This window comes from Notolepis coatsorum (genome assembly GCF_963971535.1).
Source record: "Notolepis coatsorum genome assembly, chromosome: 11".
Lineage (NCBI taxonomy): Eukaryota > Metazoa > Chordata > Actinopteri > Aulopiformes > Paralepididae > Notolepis > Notolepis coatsorum.
Window position 1 is genome coordinate 20,506,088 of NC_140175.1, and position 18,109 is coordinate 20,524,196.

Below are 18,109 nucleotides of genomic sequence, written 5' to 3' on the forward strand. Positions count from 1 at the left end.
TCTTTAAAAACTTGCTGTTGATATTCATTTTGTAATATTATCTGTCACTCACTACGGTATAATATGTATTTCTACTATTACCCTGCCCATATGATACCTGTACCTCCCCTCCCCCACGACACCTGTTACGGTTTGGTAGGTGTGATGCGACAGTTATCGTTTTAAACATTCCCATCCCCAGGAAATGTGCTTCTTTTGTTGCCCGTCCCCTTTTATGTCAAATAGTGCAAAGTTTAGTTTTATGTCATCTTGACTATTGCTCTGCGATGTGGTCATCTGCTGCCAGTGCATGGTGACCTCAGGAAGCTCCGCCTCTCTTGGCTTAACGTTGAAAATAGATTGTCTTTTAATATACTTGTGCTGTTCAAGTTGGTCATGAGCAGTAAAACTCCTGTTTTTATACATAATCAGATTGTTTTTTTAGTAATACTGTGCACGAGCATTACACTAGAGGTTCCAGTAGTGGGCAGCTTGAATTGCCAGGTCCTAGAACCAGCGCTTTGGGGAGATCTTTTATTTTTAGAGCATTAACTCTTTGGAATGGCCTGCCTCGGAACCTCTGCTGCATTTACAGTAGATTCACTTTTAAAAATAATCTTAAATTGTTTTTAACACTGTAAAGTAATTTTTAGTTTTTGTTTTACACTAATGTAATTTTAGCTATCTTAATTGTTACAGTAGTTTCATTATGCATTGTGTACTGACTTTTAATAATTTAGTTTTTGCAATAGTGATTGTTTTTGTATGTTTTTTTGTGTGTGGACCCCAGGAAGACTAGCTGGTTGCTATCGCACCAGCTAATGGGGATCCCTAATAAAATTAAATAAAAACCTTCAATACCAGGGTGTACTGTTCCCCAGTCTTTACAAACAACACACACTCAATTCAATCGTTATCAGAACAGAATTTAAATACATCTTTACTTACTTCACATATTGCCAATCCAATTCAATGAAGAAATTGAACAATGGAGTTAAATCTCTCAACAACATGCAATTCTCTTAATTTCTTTTGTGGCAGGACATCATGTTTGGATCAAACAAAATTACACAGTGGCAAAAGAATTGTATGATTTGGTCAACAGTAACACACTCGACTTTGCATCACAGTTAGAATTCTCAAAAGAAGGATAAACCTATAACCCCATTGCGGCATAATGCTAGGAGTTCAGTGTGAAAAGGGCTACAGATTCAGAGACAGAGAGAGAGAGAGATTGGATGCTTTAGTAGAGATCAATAAGAGGACTTTGGTTTGAAATGAACAAGTCACTTGACCAAGAGGTTGTCGTCAGTCCGTCTAACAGTTTGATTGTGCAGTTTGTCAAAATGGCCATTAAATCCACTTTTCTTTTTGTTCTCATTATCATATCCCAAGTTTCAAGTAAGTGAATTCATTTTTACGATTGGATCTTTTTCTTTTTGGACGCATGTTGTTGTAAACATGCTAATATAGCAAACCTTTGTGTTTCTCCTCTCGGTTTCTATCAGAGGTGCGGGGGTTGAACTACAAATCGGTAATGTATAAACCTATGATGACATGTTGATACTGTTAACCCTTTCACTACCATACTACCAAATGGTTAACCCTTTCACTGCTACAATATAGGTTAACCCTTTCGCTGCCACACGGCAACGGGTTAACCCTTTCACAACCACACTACAGAAGGTTAACCGTCTGTAGTGTGGTAGTGAAAGGGTTAATGATTGCCAGGTGGCACAGTAAAACACTTTTTAAACAAAGTTTGAACTTCATTGCAGGTGTACACAGGAGATGCAGTTCATATTAGATTCTATGTTCCCTCTCCATATAACTGTATATATATACCATATATATACATTTATATAATCCTTCTATATATCTACTTGCATATACACCTGCATATAAACCATATAACTCTGTATGATAGCATGTACAATAATGCTGTATATATCGTATATATTAAGTCTTATTTATATATTTATAGTACTTATACCCAGTTTAATAACCTGTACGTTGTATATTACTATTGCACTTTACTGTTCCATTTGCACTCTGGTTGGACGCCAAACTTCTTTTTGTTGCACTGTACTTGTGCTGTATGATGACACAACACATTTGAATGTAATCCTCAGCCTGAATGCTACGATTACAACCTGTCTGGATGTCCGTTGACCTTCGAGCCGGTGTGTGGATCCGACGGGGTCACGTACCCCAACGAGTGTGCGCTGTGTGATGTGATCAGGTACGACAAGCTAAAAGTAACCATCGGTCTGATAGGGATGCTCGATATTGGCTTTTTTACCGATACCGATATTCCGATATTGTCCAACTCTTAATTTCGATACCGATACCGATACCGATATCAACCGATACCGATATATGCAGGGTTTCCCCCCAAAAAAACTGAATAATTTCAGGTAACTAATAATTTCACTGGATGCATTCAAAAGGCTTTCTAAATGTAAGCATTATCTGTGCAAAATATGATAATTAAAAAAGTAAAAATTAACATTACATATCTCTTGTTGTTGAATTAAACCAACATGCATACTTTTGACAATAAATAAAATAAGAATTGGTTCTTACTTGCTTGCCTGGGTAAATAAAGGTTAAATAAATGTTAAAAAAAAAAAAAAAAAAAAAAAAATTGTTATTGTTTTTTTTTTTTTTTTTTTACCGATACCGATATTTTCCGATATCACATTTTACTGCCGATATCGGCCGATAATATCGGTCGGCCGATAATATCGGACATCCCTAGTCTGAATTGATAACGTCGGGTCTATAAGATTCGACCGTCGGTTGTGTGATAGTAAAGGGTTAACCTTCTGTCGTGTGGCAGTGAAAGGGTTAACCGTTTGGTAGTGTGGCGGTGAAAGGGTTAACATGCACTGAACTAGAAATCAGCGAGAGAAGCCTCACATTCATAATGTCACCTGGAGGTAAAATCAGGGGGGTTGTTTCATTTACATTGAATGGATCACAGACGTGTCCATAAGATTGCTTGTGTGATATTTTACACCTGCTAGCACCAGAGTATCAACCTGACGTGGGTGCGAGAGGACATCGTATAGTTCCCCAGCGCCACATTCTTTGTCTTAAGGAGCAGCCACATATTTTACACTCAAATGACGATTCTTTGTTTAACCTTTATTTACCCAGGGTAGGGTCGCTGAGCACAGATGCTGTTTTTCAGCTACGCCCTACTTCACATTCACACAGTTCCATTCATACCTGGGAGCTGCCCAGTACAACCACAGTCTGACACCGTTGGCCACTGAGCAACTCCACATTCAACTTTAAAAGTTGATATTGATATTTCAAGTAAACATTAAAGTTTGGAGAGAGAGAGAGAGAGACCGTCAGAGAGACCTCAGATGTTTTGAGTTGTTACTTCATAACATTGGTGAGATTAAAACCGTATCAATATTTTAAAGCTTTTAAGTTTTAAATTTGAATTCTTTCCTGACAGTATTTTTTCACATTTTCAAAACTGCTGTCAGAAGGTCTCTTCGGCTGCGTTCACACTGCAGGCCTTAGTGCTCAGATCAGATTCCAGTGTGAACTGTGGTCACTGCTCCTGAACTGACCCGCATGCGCAAAATAACAATAAAGAAGATGGGACATAAACATTGAGGACACTGAAGTCACAGATTATGGTTTAATTTATAAATTGAGTGCAGTGGAGGCCAGCTAATTTGTGAGCAGATAATAGAGGTAAAAGAGAGGCATTTCTTCTTATAATATGATAATTCAATTCAGTATTTGTGAACATGAGCTCCTCTCTCGTGTGTACTATGATGTCATCAAGTATAAAGTTTGAAGAGGGCGGCTACGTGGCGTAGTGGGCAAGGCGCTCGCCACGAATGCGGAGACGCTGGGCTCGCCTGTTCGAGCCCAGCGCTCCACATTGCTTTCAGTTTAGCTGGTCGTTCATACTAATACACATTGGCCGTATTAGGGGGTGGGAAACTGATGGGTGGGGATCGGGCGTTGTGGACAGCGACTCCTACAGGTCGGTTGGTGCGCCTGCGCAGTAGAATCAGGAAGTGTCGGGGGCAGCGTGAGCCTCCCACGCGTTACTCGTCGCCACTGAGAGATCGAGCCGCGCAGGTGAAAAGATGCGACTGCTGTTACCTCAAGTACCGGAGGGGACTTGTGCTATGTATGACTTAGTCCACATTGCAGCCGGCTTGTGGGAGGCAAGAAACAGCGTTTGTGACAGGGGAGGGTTGAATTGGATGATACGAAATTGGGATGGGAGAAAATATATAGAAAATGGGAGAAAAAGTGGATAAAAAAAAAAAGTTTGGAGAGAGAGAGAGACAGTCAGAGAGACCTCAGATGTTTGAGTTGTTACTTCATAACATTGGTGAGATTAAAACCGTCAATCAATATTTTAAAGCTTTTAAGTTTTAAATTTGAATTCTTTCCTGACAGTATTTTTTCACATTTTCAAAACTGCTGTCAGAAGGTCTCTTCGGCTGCGTTCACACTGCAGGCCTTAGTGCTCAGATCAGATTCCAGTGTGAACTGGGCACTGCTCCGGAACTGACCCGCATGCGCAAAAATAACAATAAAGAAGATGGGACATAAACATGGAGGACACTGAAGTCACAGATTATGGTTTAATTTATAAGTTGAGTGCAGTGGAGGCCAGCTAATTTGTGAGCAGATAATAGAGGTGAAAGAGAGGCATTTCTTCTTATAATATGATAATTCAATTCAGTATTTGTGAACATGAGCTCCTCTCTCTCATGTGTATGATGTCATCAAGTATAAAGTTTGAAGCTGCTCCATTGACAATGAGAGACTGTGTGGAGCCACCGAATGTTTGGTTGAGTTTTTACACACAAATGAAACGAGCTTCATTAATATATTTATATATATTCTCCGATCTGAAACATAGAATGTATCCAGATACACACAGAACACTCCCCTACTAATACTATTACTACTACCACTATTATTACTGCTAGTAGGGGCGACAGTGGCTCAGGAGGTAGAGCGGTCGCCTGGTAATCGGAAAGGTTCCTGGTTTGATTTCTGCTCCTCCCGGCAGCGTGTTGAAGTCTCCTTGAGCAAGACACTTAACCCCTAACTGGTCCAGATGAGCAGGTTGGCACCTTGCATGGTCGCCTCCGCCGTCGTGATTCGTGAATGGGTGAATGTGAGGCAAAGTTGTAAAGTGCTTTGGATGAAAGCACTATATAAATACAGTCCATTTACCATTTCTGTACCCCCCCTCCCCCTCCCCTCTCTCCCCCGTGCTGCTATGACGCCCACATTTCTCCTCTAGGGGATCAATAAAGATAATATCTTATCTCATCTTGCAGGAAGACCAGGAGTACCATCTGTGTCGCCAAAAGCGGCCCTTGCTGAGAAACCTGGGATTCGAGACATTAAACAAACTACAAGGAAACAAACCGTTACATTTAAAACATTACAACATGTGTTTTCTATAATGCATGTTGTATGAATGATGTTGTTGATGATGATGATGATGACGAAGATCATGAAAAAGAATGGAACGTATCAATAAAGGGTTAATAAACATTCTTGTCTTTCATTCTCAAATGACAAACTATGACAACGAGCCGGTCTTTCAACTTCAATTTTTATTTAGCTCTTTGCAGAAGTTTACATTTGGGTCTGACGGAACATTTCAAAACAGGATGTAATAAGATAGGTATACAAGAAGCAATAAGTCAAGTCTTTTGGCCACGTGTGCATTTGTATGTTGCAGTGTGTCGTATCAAATTAGCAAACCGATAAGATGCTTCTTCACAGTTTCTATGTCAAATGTATGTCAGTATTCCAATGTACAGTGTACAGTGCCCCCCCCCCCCCAATGTACAGCCCCACCCAACCCCACCCCACCCCACCTACCCAACCTCCTCCAATGTACAGTTTCTATGTCAAATGTATATACACTCTTTTTCTGGATTTTTTTAGTATCACAAACAGTACTGTATTTGCAAATCTGGTATGTCATAAATGTATAGATGTAGCAGTACTGTCTATCTGTATGTCGTGTGTGTCATATGATGAATTGAAAATGGGGGACCCTGATGGAAACAAGACGAAAGTCTTTCTCTGGTCTGCATCCCCTTAACAATTGTATGTATTGAGCTGTACTGTACTGTACCCATTCTGCAATCTGTTAATAAACGTTTCAATCAATCAATCAATCAATGCTTGTGGATCACAATGGGACAATATCTCAAACCCCGCCCCGCCCCCCCCTATTCTTAAATCCTCCAATCGCAACCGTCGCTTCCCTGCAAAGTGTGTCCCAGCGGGAAGCGACGGCGGTTGTGATTGGAGGATGAAGAAAAGAAGGCGGGGGGTTTGAGTTAAGGTCGACCGGGCTGACTGTAACTCACATGGCATCGAAGCATGCATGAGATCGCGACTATCGATATCTTCAGTAGATGGGTTGGAACAGCAAGAAATTAAATCATACGGAGAACGTTCCGCTCCGAGCAGCATTATGACGACGCCATGTCTCTTCTTTAGAGGAACATGCTGGTCTTCTCCCGGCGGCACGGCACAGAACGCCACGCTGCCACACGGCCGTTATCGCACGTCTACGGAGGTCAAAGGTCAGCGATGAGTGAGTGACTATTGTTTTTGTATTTAATGGTAAATGGCTGCATTTATATAGCGCTTTTATCCAAATCGCTTTACAATTTGTTCCTCACATTTGACCCATTCACTCACACATTCACAGTCCGTCTAAGGCAATCATGCAAGGTGCCAACCTGCTCATTGTGAGCAATTAGGGGTTGCTCAAGGACACATCGACACGCTGCCCAGGAGGAGCGGGAATCGAACCGGGAACCAGGGGTTACACAATTAATAAAACAAATGCTAGGATGCAGTTGCTCTTGTCTTGTGTCATAGGAGCTCTAGTAACCAGGGGTTATACATAGGAGCTCTAGTAACCAGGCGTTACACACAGTAAAAAAAAACCACCTCCTCTGTGTGGTTTATTTGTCAGGTTTCTGCTTACAGGTTAGACTGGTTTGATGTCACCTGATGTCCTGACATTCATCATATTTAACATCATTCAAAAAACATTCACACTGACAGAGAAGAATGCAGTCAGTCTTCTCTCTCTCTCTCTCTCTCTCTCTCTCTCTCTCTCAAGGTTTCCTCTTCACATGAAGACAGAATATCTGCTTGACTTGAGCTGGAGGTGAATTCACCAGGTAAGAATCTAACCAGTAAATGTCATTAACGATAATGATGAGTATGATGTGAAACACACACAGGATGAAGCCAGTCAGAAAGTGTGTGTGTGTGTGTGTGTGTGTACAGTATATTTGTGTATGAATATATGTATAGGATTTGTTGTTACTTAACTAGGTGGAGAGATGTACGAGTGTGTACTGTAGGTATATAGATAGATATATGGGACCTCTAGCCCTATTTCCTACTCATCATCGCTGATGTTGAGTCCTCAACTTGAACTTCAGCATGGATGTACGTATAGTGTTTTTCTTTAGTATGTGTTGCTGTGTGATGTGTTTGAACTTCAGCATGGATGTACGTATAGTGTTTTTCTTTAGTATGTGTTGCTGTGTGATGTGTTTGAACTTCAGCATGGATGTACGTAGTGTTTTTCTTTAGTATGTGTTGTTGTGTGGTTTTGATTTGTCTGATGTGTTTGTGGTAACATTTAAAAGATTAATAAAAACATAAGAAATAAATCAAATTAAACAATATATGAGTGGCATAAATGTTAAAAGTGGTTTTGTTTCTGGGTTATATAATAAAATACAAGAAAAACTAAACAGAACTACAGGTAATATATCACTGTCTGGAACATAGATTTAAAGGATTACAACGCCTGCATAAATTGGCAGAATGTATGGGATAATATTCCGTTAACCTCTCGTAATTATAATAATCAATTAACTCATTACAAATTGATACAAAGATTTGATCTGTCACCAAGGAAACTCTGTCAAATCAAAATTTTACAAAGTCCCTATGTTCTTTATGTCCGCAAAAAGTCTCATTGCATTAAAAAAAAAATTATGATAAGTGTATTATATAATACATGTATACATCATGGTTTCTTCCTTTCCTAAAATGTCTATGCGAACCCGGGGGTCTGGGAGGGGGGTTAACCCTTGTGCGACCCTGGTACCGATTCTGTCTTTTCTTGACTTTTTTGTGTGTGTGAGCACAGCGGTGTCTGTGTTTATTATTATTTCATGAAATTGGGACCATATCTTCATTTTACATATATTTTCATTATGTCAAAAGATTATGATTTGAAACGCTCTAAAAAAAGTTACAAAAAAAGTTACACGAAACACCCTGGCGTCCATTTTCATCCTATCCACTTCCATGTTAATAAAAACGCAATAAAAACGCAAGTCTAAAAAAATATATATATATCTCCTCCCTAATTTTCACATCATATATCGATAAATAAAAAATAAATAAAAATAATTACACCAAAAAAAAACAATACATACCTTTTAGTAATAGATTAGTACTAACCGGTGCTTACTAACGGCTATTTCTGACCGCTATTTCTGACCGAAATAGTCAACCTTTCTTTTTTATAATGGCAGATTCTTATTCACAGGGATTTTGTCCAGTTTTCACACGCTGTAATATGGTGTCTAAAATGTATAGATATATGATGAATATGAATATGAATATTTTCAATAAAAACGGACTTGGTATCAAACGAACACGAATATAAGTGGTTAAAATTCGGAAATATTTGTAATTTGTTACAGATATCTTGAGATTAGGCTATTAATGTTAATCATGGGGAATTTTTTTTTTAAATAGTAAACAGTTAAAATTATATGGCTTTAAACATGATGTATCATTTCATCTCTTAAGCCCCATGAGTGTCAGCAGTCCCAGGGACGCACAAGGGTTTTAAGAAGCGACCTGGGCTGTCTTGCAGCCACAGGACCGCCAGATCAGGAAGAGACTGTCACTACCAACTACCAGCAGGCAGGCTACACAGTACATGACTATACTGACGGACAATCTATATACTGAAAAGACACTTTTTTATGCCACTGTGGGAATTTGTATGAACTGCTGATGTGAATGTCTCTTTCCTCTGAACTTGTTTTAAAAAAAGATAAAATAAAAAGTTGGTCACAAAAAAAGAATATATATATATAGGTGTAAATGACACAAGAGCATTGAGAATGTATAAATATATAAACTTATATATGAGCAGATATTCCCCCTTCCCCCTAATATGTTGACTTTTAAACACCATATTAGTCTTTATATTGATATAGTCCCATATTTACAAAATGTCCCAGAATAGATGCTGATCTGGGGTCAGTACATTTTTATTTGTATGTATTTGTTTATTAGTTATGGATGGTACAAGTAGACATTGTTCCAGGATAAAAACACGAAACAGACTAGTTCAGTGTTGTTGTTGCTGTAGAAGGCAGTTTATCATTCCACACTGGGTCTGGCATTCTGTATCTACTGTCCTAGCCAGTTGATTAACCCTTTCATTGTGTTCACTTCTACGTGTACAGAGTTCTACTTGTAATGCTCCATCTCTTTCTATGTAGTCCTATGTAGTACTCCGTAATACCCTGTTGGGCCATGTACTACTGCCGTACCCTGTAAGCGCCATGTTATACCCTGTACTACCATAGTACCCTGTACTAGTGCCCTGTAATACCATGTAGTACCATGTACTGGAATTCCTCCATAATACCCTGTAGTACCATGTAATACCCTGGCCTGTAATACCCTGTAGTACCATGTAATACCCTGTGATCTAATGAAACTGGTGATAATTAGTTGTATATTTCCAGATGCCTGGTGTGGAGGACTCCATGAAGCCTTTAGATAAGAATCAGATGAAATTAAACCATATGTTTGATTGTGAATGGGCTACTGTAAGTTTGAGCGGAACACAACACAGGGGTTAATAGGAAACTCATTCCACAATGGGCTCAGAATCCTGTATCTGACGTCAAAAAACCACAGGACTAGTCATACCTCATTCCTTGGTCACACCTCATTCCATCTGAAGGCATGACTGAGATAGTCAAACAAATGTCATTCCTTTCTTATCTTTCATCTGCAAAAAAGATTGTTCATATAGTTCCAATAATTAAAGGAACACGCCAACATTATGGGAAATGCACTTACCCTCTTCTCCAGAGTCAGACAAGAAGATACCAATTTGTTCTCTGTGCGTTCAGTAGAAAGCCGTGCAGAGACCTTTAGAGGGGCAGGTGCTAACATTTTAAAAAGGGCACATGTATCAAAATGTTAGAACACCAACTACAGCGTAACGTAACCAGCCAAACTATAGCATTAGCAACCAATATTCAGAGAATGTAACACGGAATCTTACTATATGATGCCTTAGAATAGTTTCAAAATGTGTTATAGATTTCTATTGGCTAATGGGCCCGTCATTCCAAGAGGGAGGGCGACGCGTCACCAACACAACAGAAAACCATGCACCTCAGACAGACTGGCATTAAAATATTTATTTTTATTTATAATATTATTCAAATGATTCTTGATGAGGACCATGGGCATTGACCTTAAAAAAATAAAAATAATAATAATAATAATACAATAAAAAAAAGACTCACCTAAAAAAGGGCACTTTGGTCATCAAGGGGCACATGGGCAAGTGCTTGGGCACCCAAAGCCCCCCCCCCCTGCATGTGCCTGTGGCTTAGAACAAATGAATAGAATACGGAAGACTAGCCTATAGCTTAAAACTCAACGAGAGGTGTTTTTGGTGTTTTATGTTGCAACCAGATAATTTTTTTTTTTTAAATGTTGTCATTTAGAAAGATAACATTCTACTGAACGCACAGAGAGGAAATTGGTATCTATCGTCTTGTCTGACTCTGGAGAAGATGGTAAGCACAATTCACATAATGTTGGTGTGTTCCTATAATAATATTATTCATCACTGAGTAAATTATTTATTATTTGGTCTGTATCCGCTTCCAATCATTTGTGCTAAGCTATAGGCTAGCTTTCAGCCGGATAGCTTGAACTACTGAATGCATAGAGAGGAAATTAGTATATATCTTCTTTCAGCTGCAAGCTTGTCTAGCTTAGCACAAATGAATGGAAGCGGATATGGATCAGCTAGCCAGCTAGCTGTTGGCCAGAAACACCTCTTCCTGAGTTTTAAACTAGGCCAGCTGATCCATATCCGCTTCCACTGAGCTAATTAATTCCTATTGGTGATAATTCACTGAACTAATGTCTTCCTATTGGTGATAATTGACTGCGCTAATGACTTCCTATTGGTGATCTTTGCTGCATCATTACAGGAAAGAGCCTCCCCCTTAAACGTTTGACTTTCCGACTGACCAGGTTTCATTGATACATAAATCAAATCAAATCAAATACAATGTATTTGTAGGGCCCGACAACACACGTCAATGTCCCCATGGGCTGGACACGTCTTCTTTAAACAAGTCAAGAAGAAACATCACAATAAATCAAGAACAAAACAAAAAACACCATGAAATCCAAAATAAAATGTAGAATAAATAAATGCAACACTCCCAGACATACCCCACGTGAAGGTAAGGAAAAACTCACTAAAAACCTAGCAATAGAAAAAAGCACCACAGGCAATGTGGAGGGGAGAAACCTTCAAGGGGGGGATCTCCCTTCTTAGATGTCGGTAATAGTAGTGTTGCTACAGTACATATTGTTGATGTGACCAGGAATTACCATGGAATTATAGAATAGATAATTTCCTCCCTGTAAAGACAATTGGAGTAAATTGTCTCAGGTTGAAACATTCCACAAGTTAATCTTAGGTGACTTCTGACCTACCCAAAGCTGTAAAGGAATGTGAATCACTACCCACTTTTAAAAACACTCTCAAAAAACACCTACGGGAGTGCAATTCGAAACTGGCCCCTGTAAATGTCCGAACACAACCCCCCCCCCCCCCCCCCCCCCCCATGTACAGTAAATGACCAAGTATGGTCTTGTCAATATTCCAATGTACAGTTTTTCTTGTACAGTTGTACAGTGTCCCCCAATAACGAATAAGAAATACAAATTCCACAGAAGGCATTAAATAATTATTATTTTCAATCATTTCACAATAATTGCATAATTGTGTTTGAATATCTGAGTAATTAAAGTAATTATACATTTGTCCAAAATAGCTGGTTCAGATATGGTTAAGCAGCTGCCCTGTGATCAGATGAATCCATATTATTTATTTTTCCGACATCAAATGCGTAATTTCTTATCGTACAAATGTTGTCATATTTATTTTAATTATGATTAAGTAATTAATTCCAAGGAGGCCTGTAGCGTTAACATGAAGGAATCACTATGAGAACACAGTCTGTCAAGTTAATAAAATTTTCAATTAGTCAATCTATCATAAGTGTGCTCCTCAGCACTCTTAAATCTGCTCTCATCCACGCTCAAATCTGATCTCAGGAAAATTTGGGGGCTCGCGCTACCAGCCCTAATATGTCTTAAATGGGCAGAAATCTGCCTAAGAGGAAATTTTTGGTCGTAAATTCGTTCGGGAATGAGACCCAATGATTTCCACAGAAATAGTAAAAACACTGAAGATAACTCTCAATGTTGACACAGCAATATATATACTGTGACAGGAGCCCAAATCCATTATGAATTAGATTAAAGCCCTTTCTCTTTGTGTTCCAGCAGAGAGCAGATCATGGCTGTGACCAGCCAACCAGGCAGCTACGCTGCCTCAGAGTTCCAAACCAGCCTGACCGACTGCGGCAGTGACTGTAAAGTCTGTAAGTACTCTCTCCTTGGGAAATAATATATATCTCTTTTGTTCCAAAACTCACATACCATAATGGATACATTAACTCAACATAATTGTCTGGTATGTATGGTATATATATCTTGTATCCCCCTCACCCCCTCCCCTCTGTCTCAGGTTGCTATGGACTGTTTTGCATCTTTTGCATGGGTTGCTCCATGGCCGGAGACATGAACGAGTGCTGCCTGTGTGGCTTCACCACGTCCCTCCGCAGCGTCTACAGGACCAGATACAACATCAATGTAAGTTGTCAGACCGTGATCAGTCTGGTGGCACCGTGTCGCATGCAGGACCTACAGTACAACACTGATGACTCGACTAACTAGTCATTTATAGCACAGTAACAGTTATCGAGAGGTATTCCATAACGTAACTGGGAACAGGACACAACGTATAGGCTTATCCAACCCTGGGGTCTGGACAATTGAACAATATAACTCTGTATGATAGCATGTACAATAGTGCTGTATATACCGTATATATATATTTGTATATCCATATCTGTCTGAATATACCTGCATATAATCCTTCTATATACCTACATATACACATATAACTCGGCTTGATAACATGTACATTAATGCTGTATATACTGTAAACATATATTTATTCTTCTTACCATATATTATATATATATATATCTGCATATAATCCTTTTTACATTTCTGTAAATACTATATCAATATCTGTACATATCCCTTACCTACTCTTACTAGTTACGCTGCTGGTATGTATGTAACTCTGTACATACATCGGATTCGCAGTGTTACTCAGTAGTACTAATATATATATATATATATATGTTATACCCAGTTTAATCACCTGTACATTGTATATTACTATTGCACTTTACTGTTACATTTTCACTCTGGTTGGATGAACTTCTTTTCGTTGTACTGTACTTGTGCTGTATGATGACAATACATTTGAATCTAATCTAATCTAACATACTGTATATAAAAGACCATATGTAATATTTTGGATAGTCCACGTATTCACAGTTGTAGAGTCAATCCGTGTTGAATGTGATATATCATAAGAAAGTACTCAACCTCTGCTGCCTTTAACTATGTACACAACACTCCAATTTACCATCTTTAGATACCAATACAATTTGAAAAACATTCTCTGAGAAGAGTTATATGGTTCTTGGTCGACCAAACACGAGGTAGTACTCGACCATGTTTACACAGCGGGCGTCCCGCCCTCATGTCACTCATGCTCACCATTTGTTTATTCCAGGGATCCCTGCTCAATGACTTCGTGGCGTACATGTTTTGCCCTTGCTGCTCCATCTGTCAGCTGAAGAGAGACATTGATCTGAGGAAGAAACAAGGAATCTTCTGAAATGGATGAGGCTGCAAGTTTTAGGATAGGACTCTGAACACACACACACACACAAAGATTGCTCATGTATGCCGATGACCTGGTAGTTAGCGTTTATGGGGTTGTATATATATGACAAACAATTTCTATGAAGAAAGATATGTTCCAGTTAATCTGATTTAACTTTTTTGCCATGAATTGATCATCGCAATATTGTTTAATGATGCAACATTGGACTTAATTGATCTGCCTGGTTAAATAAATAAAAATGTGTTAATGTTAATGTTTGTCTTGTCAAAAAAATAATAAAAAAATGTTCACAAAATAAAAATGTGTTAATATTTTCTCTCCTCTAGATTCATCTTCACAAGAGGAACAGTCTTAAATGCACCCTGAATTTGGGCGGGTACGTGGCGTAGTGGGCAAGGCGCTCGCCACAAAATGCTGGAGACGCTGGGCTCGTCAGTTCGAGCCCAGCGCTCCGCATTGGCTTTCAGTTTAGCTGGTTGTCCGTACTAATACACATTGGCCGTATTAGGGGGTGGGAAACTGATGGGTGGGGATCGGGCGTTGTGGACAGCGACTCCTACAGGTCGGTTGGTGCGCCTGCGCAGTAGAATCAGGAAGTGTCGGGGGCAGCGTGAGCCTCCCACGCGTTACTCCTCGCCACTGAGAGATCGAGCTGCGCAGGTGAAAAGATGCGACTGCTGTTACCTCAAGTACCGGAGGGGACTTGTGCCATGTATGACTTAGTCCACATTGCAGCCGGCTTGTGGGAGGCAAGAAACAGCGTCCGTGACAGGGGAGGGTTGAATTGGATGATACGAAATTGGGATGGGAGAAAATATAGAAAATGGGAGAAAAAGTGGATCAAAAAAAATGCACCCTGAATTTATATAATGCAGAACATATTTATAATGTAGAATATAACTATCATGTATAAATGATACAGTACATCATGTAAATTGATAATTTTCTAATCTTTCTAATGCCGTCTGCTGTATTCAGAATGAAATAGCATGTTTAGCACGTTACTCAGTGAGCACCGTTCCCAGTGGGTGTAGAACAATGAATCATGGTGTCATGATACCAAACAACAATCAATTAAAAACATAAATAAAAATATCTTTAAAAACTTGCTGTTGATATTCATTTTGTAATATTATCCGTCACTCACTACGGTATAATATTTATTGCCTATATTTCTTTCTACTACTTTCTACCCTGCCCATACCTGTACCTCCCCTCCCCCACGACACCTGTTACGGTTTGGTAGGTGTGATGCGACAGTTATCGTTTTAAACGTTCCCATCCCTTCAATACCAGTGTACTGTTCCCCAGTCTTTACAAACACACACTCAATTCAATCGTTATCAGAACAGAATTTAAATACATCTTTACTTACTTCACATATTGCCAATCCAATTCAATGAAGAAATTGAACAATGGAGTTAAATCTCTCAACAACATGCAATTCTCTTAATTTCTTTTGTGGCAGGACATCATGTTTGGATCAAAGGAGTATGAACAAAATTACACAGTGGCAAAGAAAATGGGATGATTTGGTCAACACACTCGACTCTGCATCACGGTTAGAATTCTCACAAGAAGGATAAACCTATAACCCCATTGCGGCATAATGCTAGGAGTTCAGTGTGAAAAGGGCTACAGATTCAGAGAACGAGAGAGATTGGATGCTTTAGTAGAGATCAATAAGAGGACTTTGGTTTGAAATAAACAAGTCACTTGACCAAGAGTTTGTCGTCAGTCCGTCTAACAGTTTGATTGTGCAGTTTGTCAAAATGGCCATAAAATCCACTTTTCTTTTTGTTCTCATCATCATATCCCAAGTTTCAAGTAAGTGAATTCATTTTTACGATTGGATCTTTTTCTTTTTGGACGCATGTTGTTGTAAACATGCTAATATAGCAAACCTTTGTGTTTCTCCTCTCGGTTTCTATCAGAGGTGCGGGGGTTGAACTACAAATCGGTAACGTATAAACCCTATGATGACATGTTGATACTGTTAAACCTTTCACTACCATACTACCAAAGGGTTAACCCTTTCACTGCTACAATACAGGTTAACCCTTTCACAACCACACTACAGAAGGTTAACCGTCGGTAGTGTGGTAGTGAAAGGGTTAATGATTGACAGGTGGCACAGTAAAACACTTTTTAAACAAAGTTTGAACTTAATTGCAGGTGTACACAGGAGTCAACTGTATTTCATTCATGATGCAGTTCATATTAGATTCTATGTTCCCTCTCCATATAACTGTATACCATATATATACATTTATATAATCCTTCTATATATCTACTTATACACCTGCATATAAACCATATAACTCTGTATGATAGCATGTACAATAATGCTGTATATATCGTATATATTAAGTCTTATTTATATATTTATAGTACTTATACCCAGTTTAATAACCTGTACGTTGTATATTACTATTGCACTTTACTGTTACATTTACACTCTGGTTGGACGCCAAACTTCTTTTTGTTGCACTGTACTTGTGCTGTATGATGACACAACACATTTGAATGTAATCCTCAGCCTGAATGCTACGATTACAACCTGTCTGGATGTCCGTTGACCTTCGAGCCGGTGTGTGGATCCGACGGGGTCACGTACCCCAACGAGTGTGCGCTGTGTGATGTGATCAGGTACGACAAGCAAAGAGTAACCATTGGTCTGAATTGAGAACGTCGGGTCTATAAGATTAACCCTTTAACTGCCACACGACAGAAGGTTAACCCTTTACTATCACACAACCGACGGGTAGTGCGGCGGTGAACGGGTTAACATACACTGAACTAGAAATCGGCGAGAGAAGTCTCACATTCGTGACGTCACCTGGAGGTAAAATCGGGGGGTTGTTTCATTTACATTGAATGGATCACAGACGTGTCCATAAGATTGTTTGTGTGATATTTTACACCTGCTAGCACCAGAGTATCAACCTGATGTGGGTGCGAGAGGACATTGTATAGTTCCCCAGCGCCACATTCTTCGTCTTATGGAGCAGCCATTCAAATCACGATTCTTAACACTTTGGTTGCCTAAGGTTAAATTAATGATATACCATAGATTGCCAGCGCTATTTGTCTATGGAGAAAGTCCCCTTCTTTGCAGGGCTATAACTTTTTAAATTCTATTGCTACATTGCCATTATTAGGGCCCATTCAAAGTCCTATATGTATTGTTCATTGTGTAGCAACGTTAAACTTTTTCATTCACATATTCATAGTAAAGTATGGTCTAATGTATAAGTATGTTTTCATCTCTTTCTGCAGCTTTCTCCAGAACGTGATATATAGCCCCAAATGCATTATATTGATGATGAAATACAGTTTGATGGCAATCAGCGCGATATAAAAAATTCCAACTAGACGTACTTCTAGAAGTTACTACAAGTCATCTGATGTTGAACGGATGGGCGAGGGGGCGTTTATAATTCCGTGGGCAGCGTTATACCAATCATCTAATGTGGGTCAAATGTTGATAATATCAGTTATTATCGAAGACGGTAACGTTACACGCTGAAACTCACCCCAGTCTCCGCGCGCCGTTGGGCGATCATCGTCGAGTAGAAATTTTATCATTATGGGATATATTTTTACCCGGTCCATCTCCAGCTTGTATAATGGTATATACGTCCAAATCATGTTGTTTATCGAGTTATTGGCAATCGATCACCGTGTAGCGTGACGAGCCAGAGTCCCATGAACCATAGCGAGCGCCCGGAAGTACTACGGTCGTCATTACAACCTCTATTCAACATCCTGTTTTGGCGATTGCGCCGATCGGCCACCAGATGGCGCTCCTGAACCGCCAGAGAGCTCAGTGGGTCCTGCTGGTGGATCTCAGGCCAGCGGAGGGACATTATGAATCCGATCGCAGATTTTTGAAATATTGATATAAGGACGCTGTACAGCGTCCCCCGGCAACTTTAGCATGGCCAGCAAAGACGTGAA

General features: G+C 39.4%; 1 protein-coding gene across 2 annotated transcripts; it reads left to right on the top strand.

Moving 5' to 3' along the window:
- The first annotated feature begins 7,053 nt into the window (after positions 1-7,053).
- Positions 7,054-14,402, top strand: LOC311237480 (placenta-specific gene 8 protein-like). Of its 2 annotated transcripts, none has more exons than XM_084325392.1 (4): positions 7,054-7,193; positions 12,670-12,764; positions 12,911-13,035; positions 14,036-14,402. In XM_084325392.1, the coding sequence occupies exons 2-4, from the start codon at positions 12,680-12,682 to the stop codon at positions 14,138-14,140; spliced, it is 315 nt and encodes a 104-aa protein (XP_084181518.1). In that variant the 5' UTR covers positions 7,054-7,193; positions 12,670-12,679; the 3' UTR covers positions 14,141-14,402. The 2 variants fall into 2 exon arrangements, with proteins under 2 accessions (XP_084181518.1, XP_084181517.1); XM_084325391.1 differs by having other exon boundaries at positions 7,056-7,193; positions 12,667-12,764.
- Positions 14,403-18,109: the final 3,707 nt, after the last annotated feature.